The sequence below is a fragment of the Camelus dromedarius genome, chromosome 1 (genome assembly GCF_036321535.1).
Source record: "Camelus dromedarius isolate mCamDro1 chromosome 1, mCamDro1.pat, whole genome shotgun sequence".
Lineage (NCBI taxonomy): Eukaryota > Metazoa > Chordata > Mammalia > Artiodactyla > Camelidae > Camelus > Camelus dromedarius.
This window is the reverse complement of record NC_087436.1, coordinates 36,113,538-36,137,035: the sequence shown is the minus strand read 5'-3', so window position 1 is coordinate 36,137,035 and position 23,498 is coordinate 36,113,538. Positions and strand designations below refer to the sequence as shown.

Genomic DNA, 23,498 nt, shown 5'->3' with positions numbered 1-23,498 from the left:
ACTCTTATTTGGAAGGCTGTACCAATGAATTGATAATTATCTATATGACTTTCCAACAAAGTGCTTGGCTGTCATCAAACTATTAAGCAGTCTTTTGAAGTAGAGGTGAATGGAAAGTTTACGAATTGCTATAGGGGCGCCAGAGCATGGACAGAGAAAACATCAGAGATCCTTTAACAACACCTTTAAAAGACTTCTAAGATGCAAACTACCTTTAAAAACCTCTTGTAAATTACATAAAGACAAATAATATTATTACTAATTAATACACACTACTGCTTTAATTTATTTTAAATTATAAGGGTTCTTTTCTATTTTTGTTTTTCTGGAAAATCTAGAAGTTTTCTTCACCTTGCTTCTCAAAGGGTAATTCTAGGGCCAGCATATTAACAGCTGCAGCAGCAGAGAACTTATTAGAAGCACAATTCTCGAGCCCCTCCCCAGACCAACTCAATTAGAAACTTTTGGGACCGAGGCACAGCAATCTGGTTTAACAAGCCCTCCAGGTGATTCTGATGCACTCTACAATTTGAGAATTGTCTTAACCTAAAGCAAGTATTCTCTCAAGACTATGTTTCTGAAGCTAATCAGTGACTTCAAAATTCTGTATTTAAACTATGCTATTTTAAACAACTGTTTGGCACACTGACTTAGTGTAGATATCTTTAAGATGTTCAAAATCACTGAAAAACTGGTTTGCTTTACCTAAAATTCAACTTAAATGCTATCTTTTATTTTACTAATTCACATAATTAGTATTAATATGTTTTACCATAATGAAATGAATTAATTTAGTATAACTATGTCAGTAGTGAAGTTCAAATATCTTGGGTAAAACATGTTCAAATATATCCTTTGGAAAACCACACACTAAACTTGCTTGTTCTCTAGGCTGCCCTCTGCTGAATCATAAGGCAAACTTCATTTAATTAAAGGCTAAGCTATAGTTCCAAGGACGATAATCATTTAATCAAATTATTAATTCCACGTGAATAAACTATCACTCAGCTGTAAGAAATTGGGTAACCCTCTAAAAAGTTAATTTTGATCATCATTAGTTTGAAACTGACCTGCAACTCCCACTTGATGTGTCGCGTATCCTGGTAATCTGCTGGGCCCCTCTCCCAGCCACAGGGTCAGCGTGGAAGCATCCGATTCTGCGTGGTGAAAGCAGAAGCCCAGGGAAGCGGCAGGGGCAATAAAGCGGCTTTGGAGGATGGGAATGTGCAACCATATGGCTACTCTACCTTCTGATCTCCATTTCTGTACTGCAGCTAAAACGGAGAGGAAAAAATAAACCTGTAAATATTTTCCAGTGACAGGAGTGGAGTAAATTAAAACTCATCTCTGGCTGTCCCCTCTCCAGGAAGCCATGTTTAAGCTCCACGTCCCTCACTAGTTACACTAGTTAGCTCTCTTTGGCGGGGGGAGGGGAGTCCCAAAATGTCCTGTTCACATACATCCGCAGCATGGGAACTGTTTTATTACATTTAAATGTTCTATGATAATTACTACCCTGTTTATATGATTTTTCTACCAGGCTAATGTGATGATCTTTATATTCATATCATCTGACAATACTTGGTACATAATTGGTGCTCAATAATTGCACAATGAAGAAATAAACTGATTTAAATAAAATACCATTTCAGTGCTGTTCAACAACTGTAGTTTTAACCTTTGTAAATGACCATTATGGGCTTCTATTTACTCTTCCTTTAGGAGTCCTGTTACATCTCTCTCTCTATATATATACACACATATTTTTTGTTTATACATTTCAAGGTGGTTAAAAGTATAAATTTGTTTTTAAAATAATGTATGGTAGTTCTAGAAAATTTTGAAAATAAAGTATAAAGAAATTAAAAATTCACATTAGCACACTGATAAAATTTAAAATTTTGATATTTTCCCATGAATTTTGGAATTGACATCATATGATTATACTGTTACAAAGTAATTTACAGTATATTTTTAAACTACATATTATATTGTAAATATTTTGCTATGTCATTAAAATTCTTAAATGAACATTCTTAATGACTGCATAATTTTCCTTATATAGGTATACCATAAGCTACTTAACCAACCTACTCTTATGTATTTAGATTGTTTCTAATTTTTCTTTAGAATAAATACCACGATGAACATGAAGATAGTCTTTCTGTCTTTGACTTTAAATTCTCTTACTTAATTACTTAAGATTGAGCCAGGGAAAAAAGATGCTAACATTTATCTGTTCCTTACTATATTCCAGACACTTTAGATACACTTCACTAAGTTCTCACAACATGAAAAGCAGGTATTATCACCCTTAATTTATAGGTGAAGAAATAAATGCTTCACAGTTTTAGAAAAACTTTTCAGAGTACTTTTTTTATCCACCATCTCACTTAATCTTTACAATAATCCTGTAAAGTACACGTGGAGAGGGAAAGACTTGATTATTTAATGGGTAGATTCCTTTCCTTTCTCTTCTACAGCCTCTGCAGTAACTTTCCCTGTTCCCTACCTCTCTGAAAGTTAGTGCGCCTAACACACTGACAGACAACTCCAGAGCCTTAGCTTAACAGACTTCTTGATTTGGGACTATGGTGTCTCCCTCAGATCCTCTCACCTCCATCTTTCTCTAATTAAATCTTTTTGAAATTAACACAGAATTACATAAAGTGAAAGGAACAAATCTTAAGTGAACATTTGATGAGTTCTGACACATGCAGATACCTGTGTAACCCACAGTCGAGACTGTAGAACATTTCTGTCACCCCAGAAAGTTCCCACGTACTCCTTCCCCAATCATTCCAATCAAATGAAAAAGCTGAGGTTCTGAATGTACGGTCACTTGTTCACTATTTTTAATCTTTACACTCTGACTTGGAGAATCCATCCACTTCCACTGCTTCAGCCAACAACTATACAAGGACAGTTGCCCGGTCCTGACCTTACTGAACACTGAAGTTTTCTGCTTTCCAGCTGCTCTCATCTCATACATTTCCTGAAGGCTGCTACATCAAACTTCACACCCATGTTCAAAACTGACTCCTACACCATCCACCCCAAATTAGTTTTATTTACAGGCATATTTCTGGCTCCAATGCCTGAAGTTTAAGAATCATTTTTTAAATCCTTTTTTTCTCTTTTTCTCTAATAAACTTCAATGCTTTTTCCTCCTCCATCCCTCATCTCTTATCTCTCAAGGTGAGCTCACACACCACCTCTCTGACCTTTCTTCACCTGCTCTCCATATGTGAACCTAAGGACTACTCTTTATGCAGATATGTGAAGCTGAACCACATATTGCCTGTTCATCTAACTTTAGTTATTAGTTACAGAAACAGTAAAAGAATAGACTTCACATATAAAGGTGCATAACAACTATTGCTAATACATCAGTACAATTACTTAAAAAGAAAGATTTAGACTTTCTATTTGACTTTCTTCTCAGACTTTTTCAGTTTCTTTTTATTGGTGATACCATTCAGTTTTGTTTGACTCAGTAACAAAAAAATTAGCAATAGCTCTTTTAGTGCAGTAAGAACAGCTTCCAGAACCAGGGGAAGTTAATCTGTCTCTTAGTACCATCATCTTTGAAATGAGGATAATATTAGTACCTATCTCACAGGCTGTTATGAGGATTAAATGAGTCAATATTTGTGAAGTTCTTAAAACAGTGTCTAGCACTTAGTGCAAAATAATTTAAGAAGATAAAAAAAAGTATATGGTATTTCAGAGTTTATAAACTAGTTTCATGTAATTTATGCCTGATCACATCCATCCAGTGAAGTAATTAGAGCTGGCATTATTCACATAAGCAACCTGAGGCAAATATTTTCAGTGATTTGCCTAATGCCTGGCTAACCATGTGGCAGAACCTGGGAGATTCCAAGCCCAACCCACTTTCTGCTTTGCCTTCTTGACTTAGGTAGTGTTTTGATAACCTGTTTGATCCATTAACAAGTGACAAGTGTGCAATAAATACCCGCGTCTACCCACACATATATACACATATTAGAGGCTGAACATTGATTTGATTCGCTTACTGGTAATACTGCTAAAGTTAGCAATTGTTCACACGTAGGAGAGAAAATAACGTGAAGAAGTAATTAGCTTAGAAATACGGATAATTAAAGATTGAAATAACTAGCTGAATTATATTTCCACAGATGCTCACTTGCCACATTGCTCCATAGGATAAAGATTATTTGAAGTTTCCTGTTAGTGTGAGAGGATCTTTCCATGGCTAAATTCCATGCTCTACCTTGAATTTGGTTATAAGGACTCTCAAGGCCAGTTTGAAAAACAGGCTGTTCCACCAAATCAAAGGCTCTCAAAGTGAAGGCTCCTCCTTCCAGGCTTACTTTCTTATCATTGGGCTCAAGGTTCAAATAGAGGAGTGAGTTTTCCTATTGAAGACTGAAACCACTCACCAATCTCCCTGGTTAATCATAAAATGCTTGCTGGTCTCTAAATAGAAGCAAACTCTCCAGTTCTCAGCGCCACAGCTCCTGACCCGACTTGCGTACAAATAACGACCACTCAGAACCTCTGGCCCACCCACTGCCCACCACCTGTATTAGAAAGTGAGATAGTTCTGTCTTTTGCAAAGTGCCCAGCAGAACCAAGGCTTAGTAAATGATAGTAAATTATAATATGCTATTAACAAACATATACTAAGCGTTAAATATATAGCAGATACCGTCCTAGGCACTTTTATACGCCTTATACAACTTATCCCTTAGCAATTCCGCTAGTTCCTATTACCTGGTTTTACGGATGAGAAAAATGCTGGTTTACACAACTTGCCCAAGGCCACACTAGAAAGAGTACCAGAAACGAGGGCTGCCGACCCCAAAGCTTGAGCTCGTCACCATTTCACCCAACCACCTCAGAGACCTCCCAGTAAAAAGCACAAAAGCGAAGGCACAAAACGCGTGCGGGTCGCGCGTGCCCTCTCCCCTTCCCTCTGGACTCGGTAGTTGACGGGTTTAGGGCGCGACTCGGGGGTGGGGGCCACGGTTACTTCAACAGAAAGGCTCAGGAGCCCGGGGAGCCTCGGTCCAGCCGCACTTGCCCTGCAAGGCCCTCTTGAAGGCGGCGGGGTCCAGGCGGTCCAGCGTGTCCAGCCGCGCCAGGCGCACCGAGACGCCCCCGAATCTGTCCAGCTCTCCCGGCAGCTCGCCGGCTCCGGCCAGGGGATCCTGCGCGTAACCCGAGCCGTCCGAGGCCCAGCGGGGTCCCGATAAGAGCACCGCGCGGCGGGCCCGGGCCAGCACCGCGCGCCAGTAGCTCCCGCTTCGCGACGGCTGCATCTCCACGCCCGCCGTCGTGGCCCCACGCACCGCGAGCCTCTTAAGTACCTACGCCGTGCGCCCTGGAACAGAGGACGCTACCGTAAGTTTTAGAAGAGTACCACCCAACCCTTATCAGAGTTGAGCCACGGTTACCACTTTGCAGCGCTAGGCAGAGGAGACGGCTGAGTCTTGCCGACTGGCTCCTCTCAGGAATTTGCCCGGCTCCAGGAAAGAGGGGAGAAACTTTCCCACGACTCCCCTCCCCCCACCCGGTTTAATTCAACAGACGTTTGTTCAGGGATGAGGAGGGCGGCAGAGATTGGAAAAAGTCCTGTTTTTCAGGAATTTACAATCTAGATGACGGTCTGTCCACCTAAGCCTTCTTCCATGGCAGAAATCAATGACGGCGGATTCTGAAGACGCTCAGTTCGCCCGCTTCTATTGCGCTCCACTCAAGGGATTACGGCGCGGGACGGAGCCTCGCTGCCTTCTGCCCCGGAAGTTTTTCTCTCAGAGAAGCGTGCACGTTGAGCCGGCTTTACCGCTGCTTCTCTTGGGGCTGCCTTCCGATCATGTCTTCCAAGAAGAACAGAAAACGGCAGAACCAAAGCGCCGAGAGCGGTTCGCCCTCGCCCTCCGCTGCTTCCGTACTTGCGGGGTCCAAGGCTTCTCCTGCCGTTGCGGCCGGAACTCTGGTGGTGATCAACTTCTTAGAAAAGGGTAAAGAGTTCTAAGGGGGAGACTCGAGGCCGAGGGCGCGCAGCCTGAGGGGACGAAAACCTAGCGATTCTGCCTTGAGGTGCAGAGGTTTTGTTTGTTTTAAATTTTATTTTATTGAGTTATAGTCAGTTTACTATGTTGTGTCAATTTCCAGTGTGGAGCACAGTTTTCCAGTCATACGTGAACATACATATATTCATTGTCTCATTCTTTTTCACCGTAAGCTACTATAAGATCTTGTATGTATTTCCGTGCTATACAGAGGTGCAGAGGTTTTTAAAAGTTGGGCGAGGCCGAGGTGTGAAAGCGGCACAGAAGTGTGTAAGACACCCCAAGCCACGCTTGCTCTGGAGAAGTTAGGCAGGAATGACTTCTCCGTGGCTAAGTCCAGCTGGCTCTTTTGTAAATTTCTTTGAATTTCTAAGTTGTACTTGAAACGACGTTGCTGTATTTAAGATTAACGGCATATTTAACTGCAAAACCACTCATTTCTACCGAGTATAGTAAACATATACTAAAAAACTAAATTCCCAGTTTGGTAACGATGTGGATGCGTTCTTTCTTAAGAGACATCAGTGTGCCTTTAAGAATGAAAGGTGGCCTTTTCCCTACTACACAGGTTCTAGTAGTTAATAACTGCTCTTAATTGCACACGGGTGTGAGCAGGAGATTGATTATGTCACAAACGTATCTCATTTAATCTTTTTATATGTCATCAAATTTTCTTAGTTTATTTCCCTCTTTTTGTTGGTACTTCATCAGTTTCCTTTGCAAGCTCACCCTCTGTTACCTGTCAAATGTAGAAGTTCCTTAATTCTTAGTCCTAAACCCTCTTTTTCTCTCTGTAAATCTTCTTTCTTATGCAAGTTCATCCAATGCCCAAAGTTTCCCATTTGGACCATTATTATTTTTTATTTGTATTTGTAATTTATGTTGTTTACAAGTCTTGATTTAATTGTCTTCTAGACCAGTGCTCCTCAAACTCTAGAGAAATTGTAAAATCTATGACATGTCACAAATCAGGGCTGTTGTAAAGTACAGTAAAAATAAATTACTGGGAAAATAAGTTTAAAAAATAGAAATCTATTTTAGATTTAACAGGTATAAAATTACTCTCAAATGGCAGTGAAAAGCTTCTAAATGCATTTTCTCATTCTTTGTACTCACCTCGTGAACATTAACAAATAGTTCGTGGACCACACTTTTTTTTCTTTTAATTGAAATGTAGTTGATGAACAATATTGTATTAGTTTCATGTGTACAACATAGTGATTCACTTTTAAATACATTACAAAGTGGTTACCATGATAAGTCTAGTAACCATCTGTCACCGTACAAAGTTTTTACAGTATTATTGACTCTGTTCCTTACGCTGTACGTTACATCTCTGTGACTTACTTTATAACTGGAAGTTTATACCTCTTAATCCCCTTCACCTGTTTTACCCAACCCCCTCATCCTTCTCCCATCTGGCAACTATCCCTTTGTTCTTTGTATCTATGAGTTTGTTTCTATTTATTTTTGGTTTTTTGATTCTACATATAAGTGAAATCATATGATGTTTGTCTTTCTTTGACATTTCACTTAGTGTAATACTCTCTAGATCCATTCATATTGTTCCTAATGGAAATATTTCATTGTTTTTATGGCTGAGTAATATTCCAGTATTTTATATATATTTTACACATGTATAGAATATGTACACACTTACATATAAAAGTTCTTTACATATTTTGGATATTAACCCCTTATCAGAAATATCATTTGCAGATATCTTCTCTCATTCAGTGCTGCCTTTTTATTTTGTTGATGATTTCCTTTGCTGTGCAAAAGCTTTTTAATTTGATGTAGTCTCATTTATTAATTTTTGCTTTTGTTGCCCTTGCCTCAGGAGACAGATCCAAAAAAATATTGCTAGTACCAACTTCAAAGAGTTTATTTACTGCCTGTGTTTTCTTCTAGTTTTATGGCTTCAGATCTTACATTTAAGTCTTTAATCCATTTTAAGTTTATTTCAGTACATGTTGTAAGGAAGTGATGCAATTTGATTCTTTCGCATGTAGCTGTACAGTTTTCCCAACACCATTTATTGAAGATGCTGTCTTTTCCACATTACATATTCTTGACTCCTTTATCATCAATTAATTGATGTTGATGAACCCATAGAGATGTGCGTCTATTTCTGGGCTCTCTATTCTGTTTGATCGATCTTTCTGTTTCTGTGCCAGTACCATAATGTGTTAATTACTATAACTTTGCAGTATACCTCCAGTTTTGCTTTTCTTTCTCAAGATTGCTTTGGCTATTTGGGGTCTTTTATGGTTCCATACATATTTTAGGATTATTAGTTCCAGTTCTTTGAAAAATGCCATTGGTATTTTGATAGGGGTTGAGTTGAATTGCTTTGGGTAGTATGGATATTAACAATATTAATTCTTCCACTCCATAAGCAGAGGATATCTTTCCATTTATTTGTGTCATTTTCAATTTCTTTCATCAGAGTCTTATAGTTTTTCACCCCCTTGGCTAAATTTATTCCTAGGTATTTTATTATATTTGATGCAATTGTTAGTGGGATTGCTTTCTTAATTTGTGGCCCACACTTTGAGTACAGCACTGTGCTATCCCTCTGTTTTTGGATTTTTCAAAGGTACTTCAAGACTGACCTCATGAATTCGTATTTCCTCCAACAAAACAAACTCAAGCTCTGTTCAGTTTTTCCCCTTTGTAAAATTCAGAAGCCTAAGATTCATTCATAACACCTCACATTATCGAGTCCACCACCAAGTCCTGTTTGCTACCGGAACACTTCCCACATTCCACTTCTGCACTCCGTTCCCACTGCTTCAGCCTTAATCTCAGACACCATCCTCCCTCACCTGGACTACTGCACCAGCTGCTTCATTCCAATTCCTTTTCCACTCTGCAGGCAGAATGATCTTCTAAAATGAAAATCTTTTTGACCCTGCTTTTCACCACTAACTCGATTCCAGTTGCTGTCATATTAAAGACCAGGAGCTTGATACAGCCCACTGCTCTGGGTGGTCTTGACCTTCCATGTATGGCTCCTTCTTGCCCCCACCACTCTGCCTGTACTTTTTCCTTCAGATGCACAGTGCTCTCTTCTGTCAAGGATCTCTGCACATCCCATTTTCTTTTGCTGAGAATTGTCTTTTCCCCCCTTCATTTAGTTAATTTTACTCTTCCTTCAGATCTGAATTGAAACATTATTCCTTGGAGAAGCAGTCTTTGATTCTTCCAAATTAGATCAGACCCCTCATTAGAGACTCTCCTAACACTTCTAGTTATTCTTGCATTGCATTAATCTTAGTTTATAATTACACAGTTAGTTAGTGACTGTTCAATAACTCTCTCATCCTATTAAGTTATAAACTCTGTGAGGCTAAGGACTGTGTCTCCTTTTGTTCACCTTGTATCCCCCATGCCTATCATAGTGTCTCCTATAAAGTGGGCACATGGTAAGTGTTTGCTGAATGAACAGATGAAGGGTGGGTGGCTGTTTGAAATTACTATCTCAGTTAATCTGGCACATAAGATGCTCAATAAATGTGAATTCAGTTAATGGGGAAGTGGATGTAGAGATACTTTTTTTTAAGTATTGGAGGAATGAGGACTGGTGAAGGCAGTTGTATGGAGGACAGCTTGAGTAGATTTGGATGCTGAAACAGAGAGTACAATAGAAATGTATTAGGAAATAAGGTCAGTGGATGGGAATTTAAACATGATCTCCATTGGTGATAGGAAGTGAAGGTATTTAGATAAGTCTCTGATTTGTCACATCTTGGTGCATGGTGAATGTGCAGGATAGGATGGAGGGAAGAGAGGAAGAAAATGTAGAATCTTGTCAAGGACTGAGTACACCTGCAAGGTAATTATCAAGAGAGAAGGGTAATTCACTGAGGTTTCATTCATTAGGAAGAAAGAAGTGGCAGAAACTGAGCATTATAGGTTACCAAGCAGGACGCTCTGCTGTTGTTGATGAGAGTAAATTGTGTAAGAGACCTGGGGCTCACAGGAAAGTTGAATCTCTTTTCAGACTCTCATGTTATAAAAATGCTTATTTTATTCTCAGTACTGTTAATCTTAGCCCTGGATATGTTTTGTTTTTCTAGATTTGTTTATCTGATGACAGGGGGAAAATAAATGTGTTGAGAAGTTATTTTTTAGTAGCAGAGAATGATGTAAATCAGACATACCTTATGGTTTTGCTTTCATTGACTTAGTTCCTTTTTAATTGCAAAAGATCTGTTTTTCAGATTACTAAAGAACTCTAATACTAGTTAGAGCTTTGTGATTATGGTATATGTGGTTATAATAAATTTTATAATAAAGTTTATGATAGCATCATAAGTATTGCATGGATTTTGTGCTGAAAAAATAAATACTGTGTACTCATACATTCATTCAGTTCACAGATATTTATTACGCAGCTGCTGTATTTGATGCACTCATAGGCGTTACAGTTAGAAAGATGAATATGATCCAGTTCCTGCCCCAAAGCTGTATATAGTTTAGAGGAAAGTCAGATTGTAAGATATATGAGTGTTATGATGATAAATGCTAGTATCTGGCAGCATCGGGTGCTGGAAGAATCAGAGGAGGGACAGCTAACCAAGTGTGGAGACTGACGGGGTGGGTGGGCAGGGATGCAGATATTAGCACTTAATTTTCAGCTTTTGTAACAGGGCTGAATTCTGGGCCCCTTCTTTGGCTGAAAGTTGAAAGCACTAATGGTCGTTTCAGTTGGTGTGTGTTCACCTAAGGAATAAGACCTGTGTTACTGTTCTCAATGTATTCTTGGAAACAGAAAGGAGAAATGGCTGATTGCTGTCATGTGGGTCAGAGTGGAAACATAATCCTCGAGAGCCAGATGATGTGCCGTTTCCCCAGGTCAAGCCTTTGAATACTAGTAGCCCACTCAACTTAGAATGTGTAGAATGAAAAGCTCAGAATACAAGTATAAAAAGCCTTGCAAGTATGTTCAGTTTGTAATGAAATTAGAGATTTTTTTTTAAGTAATGAAAACCGATACCCACTCTATGAAACCTTATTTTTCAGTTAGCATTCATGTTGTCAGTGGACCCTCAGAAAGGTTTGATTTTAAGTCAGTTTGATGAAATTAGGAGGCTTGGAACAGTAGTTTCTCCAGGGTATGGCAAGTATATTCATGTGGTCGTGTGGATAGAGGATTTTTATTCACTCCAAAAGAGTATGCTTTAACTTCAGGTACCAAATAGTATGAAAATAATTTTTTGTTGTCCTTACTTGTAGATGACAAAGTTCCTAAGACATTCCAGAATTCCCTTGTTCAGCTTGGACTCAACACCATGAAGTCTGCAAACATATGTATCGGTCGACCAGTGTTACTTACCAGTTTGGACGGAAAGCAAGAGGTGAGAATCCTTTACATTTCCTTACTTTAAAAAGATTTGAGATGTTTTTGATTTTTATTTTCAACACAAGCAGTAATAAATGAAAAACTCTCTTTTATAAGACCTTCACAGCTGTATACACTTTTCCTTCCTTCAATACCCTGGGAGTTGGAGCCCCTAAGTGTCATGATACAGAGCGAAGCCTTTCCCCGCAAAGTGGTGACACACACACTACCAGCCCTGTTTCTCCAGTTTGCTAGTTAGTTGTATTTCTCCACAGAAATGTTATTTCGAGTACGAAGATCATCTCCTTTGTATGTAAATATTTGATTACCCTCCCTGTTTTCAGCTGTTTGTCCTGGCGGCCATTCATCATCCCTAAGACTCTAAGACCAGAAGCTTCCCTGTATTCTCTGCCTCTGCCGTGTCTTCTGCTGCTTCATTAGTTGGTCTTCTCTCATCCCGGGGGTCATCTGGAAATGTTTTGTAATCTCTTATCTGCTGATGGCATGCCTCCATTCTTTTCATTGTTCTGGGCTTACACTGTAAAAAAAATCCTTCATTGTGCCTTGCGGAAGAGAAGACTATAAACACGTACACTCAATCCACTATTTGGAGCTAGAAATCTTCATGTTTCTACCTTAGCATTTAAGTCTGATGAGACCGAGGTTCCCATGGAGCTCCTGTGTTGGGTACCTCACTGTTTGCTGGATGTAGTTTATGCTCCAGGCTGAATTACCTTATAGTTAGCGGGCCTTCAGTATTTTTTCTCATTGTCCTCTTATCATTTGTTAATGCCTTTGTCTCTTTCTCTAAATCCACCCTTCATCTCTTCCACCATTTTCATTGTGGGATTATTCTTAATCTTCTATGAAAGATGTAATATTTATAAAAATTAGTTTTTTTTTTGTAACTTGTGTCAGATTGCAACTCCTTTGGGGTAAGGTCTGTGTTTCGCAGATCCAGGTACTCGACTGTGCTGTTTTCTTCCTCATAAATTACTGATATTCTCCGAATATTTATCTTCTCATATTTTTATTTCCTGTGCTCTGGACAGGTCTACACAGCCTGGCCAGTGGCAGGATTTCCTGGAGGCAAGGTTGGCCTGAGTGAAATGGCGCAGAAGAATGTGGGTGTGAGGGTTGGTGATGCCATCCACGTCCAGCCTATTTTGGGTGCTGTGCTGCAGGCCGAGGAAATGGACGTGGCACTCAGGTTTGGCTCTTTTCTTTGGTGACTGTCTAGATCGGTGTTGCTCAGTAGAAATGTAATGAGTGTCATAAATGTGAATCACATACATCATTTTGCATATTCTAGTAGTTACATTTAAAAAGAGAAAGAAGTAATTTTAATAGTATATTTTATTTAACCAATATATGTAAAATCTTATTTGAGCTTACGTAACTATAAAAAACTATTAATAAGATTTTTCATTCTGTTTTTCAAACTGAGTTTTCAAAATCCTGGGTGTGTGTTACACTTGTAAAACATCTACATTTTAAGCACATAGTAGCCACAAGCGGTGAGTGGCTGGTGGCCTCCTGTATTAGACAGCACCAGCTGGATGAGTGCCGTGTGATTTACAGGCTAGTGACTCTAACGGCCTGGGATTAGAGTATGCCTTGACATTTTAGGTGTGAGGAAGTTACAATTGATGGATGTTTAAGAATGTTTTTCATCTTGAATTGCAGTGTAATCAGGGCTTCTCGTCTTTTTTACGGTTGTACAGATCACTGTGAGTAGGCAAGAAACAAGTTTTAATTTAATTAAGACTGTTCAAGCAAAGTATCTGATTGTATACTCTAACTCATTGATTGTTCAGTCTAATAAAACAGTTATATATATCAGATTTTTAAATGGTTTCCCACCAAAAACTATCAGTATGGTTAAAGTATATTGCTCATTCTCTTGGATGTTCTGTATTTAATAGGATTTTTACTCAGCTTGCATATATTCAGATCATAACAAAATTTGCTTTAGAAAGAATCTTTTGATATTTCAGTATCACGTTTGTGGCAATTTTGGAGATTTTACATTATATGCAAGAATCACAAAACATTTTCTAGTTATTATCTTGCTTTTGAAATGTTTACTTTTGCTACTGTTGTAGATTCTAAGCATGAGCTTTGGTGCATTTTTTTTCTTTTAAAAACAGGAAAATGTCTTCAGTGCGTTTAATAACAGTTTAATGAGCAACAAAATAAAAGAAAGGAAAAGAGAACAAAGCGTATGTTGAACACCAGCTGTGTACTAGTGCACACACACACATGTGCACACACATACAGTTTTCCCCTTTTTCTTATTTGATCCCTTAAACATTCTGCAAGGTATCCATTTTTATCCCTTTTTCACAAGTGAGGAAACGGGCTCAGTGAGGAGTGGTAACTTGCCCATTATTTTATGAAACAGTAGTACTACTCAGGTTAAATAGGGTTAATCTTCAAACTTCTAGTGCTGCAGGTAGCAATAATCAGTTGACTGGATTTTTTATGATCTTACAAGGGTGACCTCTTGAGGGTGCAGCAGTCTTGAGTGTAATGATTACCTATTATGGAAGGACTGTGTATGTTTTAAATGGAACCTTGGTTTTTTATTTTAAAGAAACTTGTGTTTTAAATGTGGCAGCAGAACTTAGACAAGAAACTTAATTTCCAATGAGAAAAATCAGTAATTTTAGTCTGCTGCTTAAATACTTCAGTTTCATCTGAAAAATTTTATTAGTAAGGTTAGAGCGCCTTCTAGTGGAAATAATTTTATCTGCACTCATTCTTTTTTTAAAAGCATAATTGGTTATTTTTATTGTTCTTGTACATTTTTGCAAGTATCTTCTTTTCACAGTTTAATAAATAAACACAGTTCAAATATAAGTAGTTTCAGAGGTCTGTAAACAAGTATATTTAAGCATTTGATGCTTGAAATTTTCTCATCTATTTTTCTCTCTTTTATATGAATACACAGTTGACTCTCATTATTTGTGGTAGTTATGTTCTGTAAAGTTGCCGCAAACACTGAATTAACATACTGAACCATTGCTCCCAGGGAGTGTGTATGTGTATTTATTAATTTAATACATATAAATATATGAAAATATGTCTCTCACATAGATTATAACCTTAAATCCTTAAACAACTCATTCTGGTAGATTCTATTTATTTTACAAAAGAGAAGAGGTGGCTCAGAAGCATTAAGTGACTTTCCTGAAGCCACCCCACTAACAGATGTCAGAGTTAGGACTCAAACCCCCTTCAGCTGGTCCCAGAGATGGAACTTTTTGCTCTATACTGTGCTGTCCCCTACCCTCTCCGGCTTCCATCCCCTGGTCACCTCTGAATAAAAGTTGAAACAAGGGACCTTTATCAAGCTCAGCTGGGAAACTCACATTTTTTTGGTTGTTCTACACACATCCATGAATGACTGGAATGCCTGCAAATACTAATTTTTGGGTTACAGACACATTTTAGCAAGTAGGTGAATTTGCAAATGCAGAATCCTCAGATGATGAAGTTTGGCTGTATTGGTTTTTTACTGATAGAGTGGGAACAAGGCTTAGAGTTGGACCAGATGGGCCTACTAATATACATCTTTTCCTGAGCTAAACCATTCTCCTTCTGTGATCTCTGGCAGAGCTCACAGCCATAGGCTTCCTGCACTGATATGGGCTGCTTACACACGGAGAAGGAGGAAAAATGCACGTGGTTTAGGAACTCTCCAAGAACATGGTTCTTTACAAGTGCAATGATTTTTAGATGTGTTACTTCCTGTACGCAAACAATCTCCCTGGAAGACACAGTTACCAATCTGAAGGAGGCTTTTTCATCTTGTCTTAGGCATGCGCTTTCTCTAGAATAAGAGAGAATTCCGTTGCACCATTATTCTCCTTTTTTTTCTACCTCTTCAGATAATGTAATCTTTAGGATTTAATTTTCCTAAAAGATAATTTATTAATTATACAAAGAGGATGATGTAAGCTATTAATAAAAGCCTTTCTCCAAGCTAAGCAGGTTCAGAAAGGAAGTGATGGAGGCCAGTGTTTTTCGAATGTTTTTGGTTATGACACATAGTAAAAAATATATTTTCGTTGTGATTTATTGTACATATACATTTACAGATGTAGTGAAGATATACATACACCTGAGTATATCAGTCTGTGTATGTGTAAGAGAGTAAAGAACGTTCATTTAGGCCACTCAACACCAAATTGCAAATAATATTTTCACAGCTATAAGAAGTATATGAGAAGTATAAATCATTCCAAAATTGTACAAATCATTTCCGGTTGTAAACTAATGATTCTTTTGATTTCGTCTGCATTACAATACAGCATGTACATGTTTTATTACATTTTATTTTCTGGTATACTTAATGCTAATTTTTATTTTCCCCACCGTTTACAGTGATAAAAATGCAGATATTAATGAGGAACAACTGACTAGTTGTCTTCTGAGAAAACTAGGTGAGATATATATTTTAAATAGTTTTCTAAATTTTGGAAAGTAAGGCAATAGCAAATAAACTAGTGTGTCTTTGATGTCTTATATACATTTTTTTTTTTTTGATAATGTAGAGAATATTCTCCTCAATGAATTGAAGTCCTTTTAAGATAGGGATGTAGTGTGTCCCTATCTCCCCCAAAGCTGCTGAGTAATTTACTGGCAGTTGAGCAGTGGAGAGAATTTATGACTTGTCAATGAACAGAGTCAGTGGGAGAGCTGAGACTTCTAACCTTTGAGCCCTTGAAGAATGTTATCTTGGAGTGTTGGTTTTGGTATGCCATTTTAGTTTTGTTCATTACTGCATCTGGAATGCCTGGCTATTTGTGGATATGGTTTATAGAATCCTAAATATATTGAGTATAGAGGATTTCAGAGAATCATCTTGTCCTTATTCTGTCTCCAGATAGTGCTGTAATGTAGACAAATACTAGGTCTTCTGTTTCTCATGACAGTTATTTTATTAATACTTCCATCTTGATTTAGTCTTTTCAGATAGCTTTGTTAATAGATGAAATAAATTGCTATTTAAATTGTAAATGGGTGAAAAATTGTGTTAACATACACATTTAATAAATTGTTTTGCAGATGGCAAGATTGTGTTACCGGGCAACTTTCTGTATTGTACATTCTATGGACGACCATGCAAGTTGCAAGTGTTGCAAGTGAAAGGGGCAGATGGCACGATGTTGAGAAGGGCTCAGAGTGACTCTGACACTGATGCCCAGGTTATGGCCTCTGAGCCGTCCAGCATAGAAACCAGTACCCTGGATGTATCTTTACAGCTAAGCCAGTTAAATCTGGAAGTGCCTCGAAACCCAGCATCAAGCAGTACTCCTTACAAGCCAGTAGATGACAGAATGATAAATAAAGCTGGTGATGTTTTGTCCGATGTTACAGAGAGTCCTGGAAACAGTAGCGGACTTGAACTAGAGGAATTCACAGGTCTTAAATGTAGTTTTGAGTCTTCCAGAGAAGGAAATGGGCAACCTGTCAATGAAGAGAGGTTGCTGAAGTCATCCAGCGTGGGAGCAAAGTGCAACACTGATACCTTTTATTTTATTTCTTCAACAACAAGAATCAATTTTACAAAAATTCATACAAATTCAAAAAATCAGGACAGCCAATTCAAAGTAACTTATGACATGATAGGCGGCTTAAATAGTCAGCTGAAAGAAATTAGAGAAATAATTGAATTGCCTCTAAAACAGCCTGAACTTTTCAAGAGTTATGGTATGATTTCTTCAGTATATTACAACCAAAAGAGTTCAGTTCAAACTGAAAAGCAGTTGGCTCATTCCACTTATCTAATGACTGTTCACCTCTTTTCCTGCTTTCCTCCCTGAGTAGGAGTTATGGTAGGAGGTGTGAGTTGCTTTGGGAGATGCCAGTTAAATGAGACTTTCTATGCTTAGTCTCTTTAGGTTGTAATGTGAGTTTATTGCAGCCTTGTCTCTTCCAATTGCACATTTCCACACTTATTTGCATTGGATGTAGAATAAGTATCTTGTCTTGCTACGTTAGCTGTAATAACAAAAGAAATAAACCAAAAATGTTCAAATAGGTTGGATAAAACTTCATCCAGGAAATGTAGCTGTGTACAGATCTCTTTGCATTGGAGCCAGTGGTTCAGGGAATGACTTAGCTCCTAGGAAGCTCAGCGTTTCCTCTGAAACTCAGGGCTTTTTCTGCATGTTCTTGGCGCATACCATCTCTTTCTCTGCTTTTTCCTTTTCCGTGAATGTTTATGTATATAAAATGAACCCTTGGATTGAATTTTGCTGGTAGTGCCTATATTCTCCTAGATGGCTTTGTTTTCTGATCATTGAACTGTGCTGTGTGGGATGGGGCATGAAAATAGTGTAGGTGTCCAGCCAGGCTGTCAGTAACCAGCCTGGCCTGGTTGGGTCTACAGAGAGAAAAAGTCATTGCTGGAGATCGGTGTTTGGGCTAGTTACTATGTCATTCTGGAGGGAAAAAAGAAGGTCTGACACTCTGGTTTTGATTCAAGGTATATTTATAACTTATGTTTGAAGTCATATGACAGCACTTAAAAGAAACCTAATAATGCTGAAACCAGCATTTGGTGCTTTTTCTTCTAGGAATTCCTCCCCCTAGAGGAGTGTTACTCTATGGTCCTCCAGGTACTGGAAAGACAATGATTGCCCGGGCTGTCGCTAGTGAAGCCGGAGCCTATGTTTCTGTAATTAATGGCCCTGAAATTATAAGCAAGTAGGTGCAAAACTTAATAGACTAAACAATACTATTAGATATATTAAATACCATTAAAAAATGGCTACATAGCATTCTGTCTGGATATTTCATATGTTGAAATATTTATTTATTTAAGTATAGTCAGTTACAATGTGTCAATTTCTGGTGTACAGCATAATGTCCCAGTCACGCATATATATATATGCATATATTTGTTTTCATATTCTTTTTCATTAAAGGTTATTACAAGATATTGAATATAGTTCTCTGTGCTACACAGAAGAAATTTTTAAAAATCTATTTTTATATATAATGGTTGACATTTGCAAATCTCAAACTCCCAAATGTATTCCCACATCTTTTCACCTGGTAGCCAAAAGATTGTATACTATGTCTGTTTCTGTATTGTAGATGAGTTTATTAGTATCTTCTTTTTTCTTTTTTAGATTCCACATATAAATGATATCATGGCATTTTTCTTTCCATTGAAATATTTTAAATTGGCTTTTTAATGTGTATAAAAATTAAGTTTGGAAAATAATTTTTGAAAGTAGTCTTAAGTCTTCTGGAAATGTCTGAAAAATCAGAACTTCTATAGACAGAACTTTAAAAACAACAAGAGTTAGTCTTGAAATGTATTTTATTTGTTACAGATTCTACGGGGAGACTGAAGCAAGGTTACGTCAGATATTTGCTGAAGCCACTCTGCGGTATTCTTTATTTTTGGATATTTGGAATTAGTAGTCAAGTCTGTTTTAATCAAAGTAGAAACAGTAGCACTTTATATGAAGCATGAACAAAAATAATAGGACAAAAATAATAGTGATAGCACTGGATACAGATTATAAATCTAATGAAGTTCTATCTAATCTATTTCTATCTAGTATTGTTTTGGAAATGTGATAAATAAGGAATTAAATTACATAATGTAGGAAAAGGTACAAACTTCCAGTTATAAAATAAATTATGGGGATGTAATCCACAGCATGGTGACTGTAGTTTATAATACTGTATTGCATATTTGAAAGTTACAGAGTAGATTTTAAAAGTTCTCGTTACAAGAATAAAGTTTTATGCCTGTATGGTGACACCTTGAGCTAGACTTGTGATCATTTCACAATATGTATGTGCAAATGTTGAATCATTATGTTGTATACCTGAAAGTAATGTAATGTTATATTTCAACAATTTAAAGAATTACATAAGGTAAAAATTAAGACAGTACTAAGTCATATGACTGCTTAAGCATATAAATTTATGATTTTCTTTCTTTTGAGTACTCAGATATAGCCAATATATCTAGTTCTTTTAGTAGACTATTATATTTGCTCTTTAGGTTTAAAACTTTGTTTTATTACACTCTGCTTCAAAGGGACAAATCTTTTGCTCTTTAAAAATGATTTGTACTAATTGTCAGTTTGGGCTGCCATTGTTACATTGCAAGTTCTTTTAGAGTGTGGTCTGTAACTTGATCTAATGTCATGTTATTTATAATATGGCTATAGCTCTTTCATTGTGTTGGTATTTAGCTTATAATTTCCGCTTTCTTATCAAAACTTCCATTAAAAATTTTTTTTTCCGGCGATAGTAGATGATATAATAGTTTTTACTCCCAATCCCGAAGATTTGAGAACCAGTGGTACACCTCATTGTGTAGTATGTTTTCACTGTTGCTATTGTTATGTTCCTGGCAGTTGAGGTTTCCTCTTACGAGAGAATTTTCATCTTTTTATGGGAGAATTGATCATCTTGAGAGGTTTTTTTTTTTTTTTTTTTCAGTCAATTAAGGAAAAGAGCATTTCTACTTTCTATCCCTTGGACTTTAAACTGGCTCCAAGGACTAGCATCTCTGGTCTTGGCTTGTGAATTGATCCAGGCATAGCAGTTTAGTGGGCATTAGTGGGCAGGTTCTGTCTGGTAATGGACTCTCATCTCATGAGCAATAGACTGTTCTCAGTACTCTGCTGTTAATTGAGGGCAGATCTACTAGAGTGTAATATTGGTGAGTTAATAATATGGGCTAAAATTAATCTAAGATTTTTCAGTTTAACATCCTATTGCTTTTGTCTTTAATATTATTAACTAAATCCTATTATTAACTAAATCCTTTAATATTATTAACTAAATTTGATCTGTTGCATTTCAACTAAAAATTAAAATGACTCATGTTCAATTTTTTAATTGAAATGCATTGTATCAAATTTAAAAATTACATGTATATTGAATTCATTTTACTTGTTTATTTTTAGGCACCCGTCAATTATTTTTATTGATGAACTGGATGCACTTTGCCCCAAAAGAGAAGGGGCTCAGAATGAAGTGGAAAAAAGAGTTGTAGCTTCACTCTTAACACTGATGGATGGTATTGGTTCAGTAAGTATAGCATCAGTATTGATTCCTGTAGGAGGTGCTAGATTCTTAAATGTATGAAGTAGAAAAAACTATTAAGTATGCCTGAGTTTGGGGGTTCTCTAGGGCAAGGGAAAAATGTTAACTGCACAAACTAGAGGAAAGACCCATAAAATAATTTTCTTCAGTGATTTCTTAGCGACAGGACAATGTAACCTAGCCTGTTTTTGTAGCATATAAAATTATATACAATGAGAGATTTCTTTTGTAATAAATGATATTAACCTAAAAACCTGTAGCAAAAATTTAGTGAGGAAAATTTAGCAGTTGAATTTTAGGGGATTTTACTAAGAAATTTCATGAGTAAGTCTTAATACTCTTAAAAATTGATTCTTTTGGGGTTTTAAGTTTGGCAAGTGAAAGGATAGGAAGTGAGAATGATGGAAATGTGTTTGTACAACATTTTAAAAGAATTTCCTCATGTTATGAGATTCTCTGATAGTGCATACTATCTTACATTAATAAAAACTAAGTGCTGATTATGAAAGGGAGAGCCATGGGACTGGTAGGGAAGAGGGATGAAGAAAACTCTTCTCAGACCCCTGATAGCCATTTACTAGAAGAATACACTTCTCATGCAAGATTGTAAATAACTCATTTTTTAGAATCATAATACAAGTTAGAACCAAAAATTTTTTTAGAAATCATGGCATCCTAAATTCCTTCTTTTGCCCATTAAAAAAGTGGACATTTAGAAATTTTTGGATTTACTGTCTATTGGTAGAAACCAAACATGTGAGAATAACATGAAGGTTTCGTATTGTCTCTGTTGTTTGCTAACCTGTGTCACAGTTTTAATAGTAACACGAGAGAAGGGTTGTTACCTGGGGGAAGCTGAATGACCATGTGGTTCTCAGTCTTGGGGAGTACCTAGGAGTGATCAGCATGTCCCAGGTTTGGTTCTCAGCTTGTCAAGTTAGAGAATTCAGTGTTGTTAGTATGTTGGAGGTAGTGGAGCTCTGAGGATGACCCACGGTGGCAACACTCAAGAGACTGATTAAACTGGGACACCAGTTTGTCCATTTACAATAAGAAATACAATTATTTAGCTGACCAAATAGTTTATGAAGACAAATAGATGTGGAGAGTGGCATTATATAAATAGGTTTTTGATGAGTAGGAAATCAGATGGAAGGCTCTGTGTTGGAGGATCTAAATTACCATATCATTGCTGCCTCTTTCTGTGCCACCAGGATAGCCTGCTGTGAACTAATGTTCTTCACTCTGGGCAGGACTGGAAGCATGTGACAATGAAGTTTTAGTCTGAAAATATTTAAAGGGTCTGTATTTTGTCTTTGAAATAATTCGTACATTTATTGTAATCCACCTTTTTCTGTTGGCACATCTAGTATAATTGATTAGGTTTGTGTTTTCTTTCTTCAAATCACATTCAAGTTAAGCTTGTCTCTGTGAGATTATGCTTGAGTCATCTGCATAGAATGTTGGATAATTTCTTCAGGTGGCTGATCATGATCATAGTTCTTTATAGTTTGTTGTTCCAAATTTTATTCTCAGAGAGTAAAAAATCCATGTATGTTCAAGGATGTCTGATACTTAGGTGTTGGTTATATTGTTGTGAAGATTTTCAGGAATTTAAAAATTTACCAAAATAAACAGTCTATAAGTGAGGAAGATTTCTTAGACAGTTGTGTAGTAGAGCCTTGTTCTGTTTGCTTTTAAGTAGGGAAAAGGACACCTTAAAACAATTAAATTAAAACAGCTATATAGGATAGAGTATCATTTGTTATTATTTGTGAGAATAGTGTAGTTAAGATGCTAGAAGTGAAAGAGACATCATTTACAATAGATGGAGAGGTAAGTATTGGAAAATTTTCTAGGTGATGGAGCAGTTAGAGTTGGGCAATGTGGGATGAATAATGAAATTTGGGAAATAAGGGATAGGACTTAGCAGCCTGGATAGTTAGATCCATCCTTGTCTATATTGCTAGCGCTTATTTTTAAATTTACTTTTAGAAGAATATATAATTTATTTTTATCTGATTTTGTTAGGAAGGAAGTGAAGGACAGGTGTTGGTTCTTGGGGCCACAAATCGCCCTCATGCTTTGGATGCTGCACTCCGAAGACCTGGACGATTTGATAAAGAGATTGAGATTGGAGTTCCGAATGCTCAAGACCGGCTAGATATCCTCCAGAAACTGCTTCGCAAGGTACCCCATTTGCTCACTGAAGCTGAGCTGCTACAGCTGGCAGATAGTGCTCATGGATACGTTGGAGCGGATATGAAAGCCTTGTGTAATGAAGCAGGTGAGAGCGATTTGCTATAGTGAGTCTGTACTGATGGACTTAACTCTGGTTTGTTTACAAACTGATAGTTTATATCTCACTTATTTCCTAATGGAAATAGCTAATTTTTCTAATCATAAAATTATTGTTTGGAAAAAAAATTAGATAATTCAGAAAACTATAAAAAAGAAATAAAAATCCCTCTTAATCCTACCTCCTAAAAATGAACAGTATTGTAGTGTATATCTTTTCAGACTTTCTTAAGTGTGCACATACAATGTAACTGGATACATTAATGACAATATTGATGATGACAATATTTGTTGATACTGTGCTATGGAAATTTGGGAGAAGTGCCTGCAAGAGAATGAAGATTTTCCTTGAGGAGCAGCTCTATATTTGTTACGGTGCTGTAAAAGTACTTAGTGAAACCTAAGAATTCTTTGCCTCAGAATATGTGACAGTGTTAAGTCTGAAAATGTTTAAGTGTTGTTATTAATCATTTGACTCTGACTTTAAGAACTTCACCGTGGCATAACTATAGTTACTTTGAAGCCCGTAAGACTTTAACATTTTTGCAGTTTTTCAGGGTAATTTCAACCATGAAGAGTGTGATCAAATCAGGGCAGTTTTTATAACCAACTAAAGTGTTTGATTAGGCAAGTAAGAATTTTTTGAAAAATATCTGATAATCTTTTTTGTTGTTGTTCTGAGAATATTTCTAGAAAAAGGCTTC

At 37.1% G+C, this 23,498-nt stretch overlaps 2 protein-coding genes across 6 annotated transcripts in view; one reads left to right on the top strand and one right to left on the bottom strand.

Annotated features, from left to right (window-relative positions):
• The window catches only part of NUDT6 (nudix hydrolase 6), a 56,778-nt gene extending 51,454 nt beyond the window's left edge, over nucleotides 1-5,324 (bottom strand). Inside the window, exons 1-2 of the mRNA XM_031466485.2 lie at nucleotides 5,072-5,324; nucleotides 1,071-1,274 (exon numbers count right to left, since the gene is read on the bottom strand). Coding sequence (XP_031322345.1) covers nucleotides 1,071-1,274; nucleotides 5,072-5,309 — 442 coding nt within the window. The 5' untranslated portion in view covers nucleotides 5,310-5,324. The remainder of the gene's footprint in view (nucleotides 1-1,070; nucleotides 1,275-5,071) is intronic.
• Nucleotides 5,325-5,755: 431 nt separating this feature from the next.
• AFG2A (AFG2 AAA ATPase homolog A) overlaps nucleotides 5,756-23,498 on the top strand; it is a 303,934-nt gene continuing 286,191 nt past the window's right edge. For 4 of the 5 annotated variants that reach the window (XR_010376820.1, XM_064476207.1, XM_031466462.2 and 1 more), the window contains exons 1-9: nucleotides 5,818-6,011; nucleotides 11,304-11,425; nucleotides 12,462-12,619; nucleotides 15,799-15,857; nucleotides 16,483-17,127; nucleotides 17,997-18,126; nucleotides 18,762-18,818; nucleotides 20,358-20,481; nucleotides 22,528-22,783. Coding sequence is in view for 4 of the 5 variants with exons in the window: in XM_064476207.1 (XP_064332277.1) it covers nucleotides 5,864-6,011; nucleotides 11,304-11,425; nucleotides 12,462-12,619; nucleotides 15,799-15,857; nucleotides 16,483-17,127; nucleotides 17,997-18,126; nucleotides 18,762-18,818; nucleotides 20,358-20,481; nucleotides 22,528-22,783 (1,699 nt within the window). In the remaining variant the exon portion in view is untranslated. Of the gene's footprint in view, nucleotides 6,012-11,303; nucleotides 11,426-12,461; nucleotides 12,620-15,798; nucleotides 15,858-16,482; nucleotides 17,128-17,996; nucleotides 18,127-18,761; nucleotides 18,819-20,357; nucleotides 20,482-22,527; nucleotides 22,784-23,498 lie in introns of all 5 variants that reach the window. The other variant, XM_010985561.3, reaches the window with a different exon arrangement.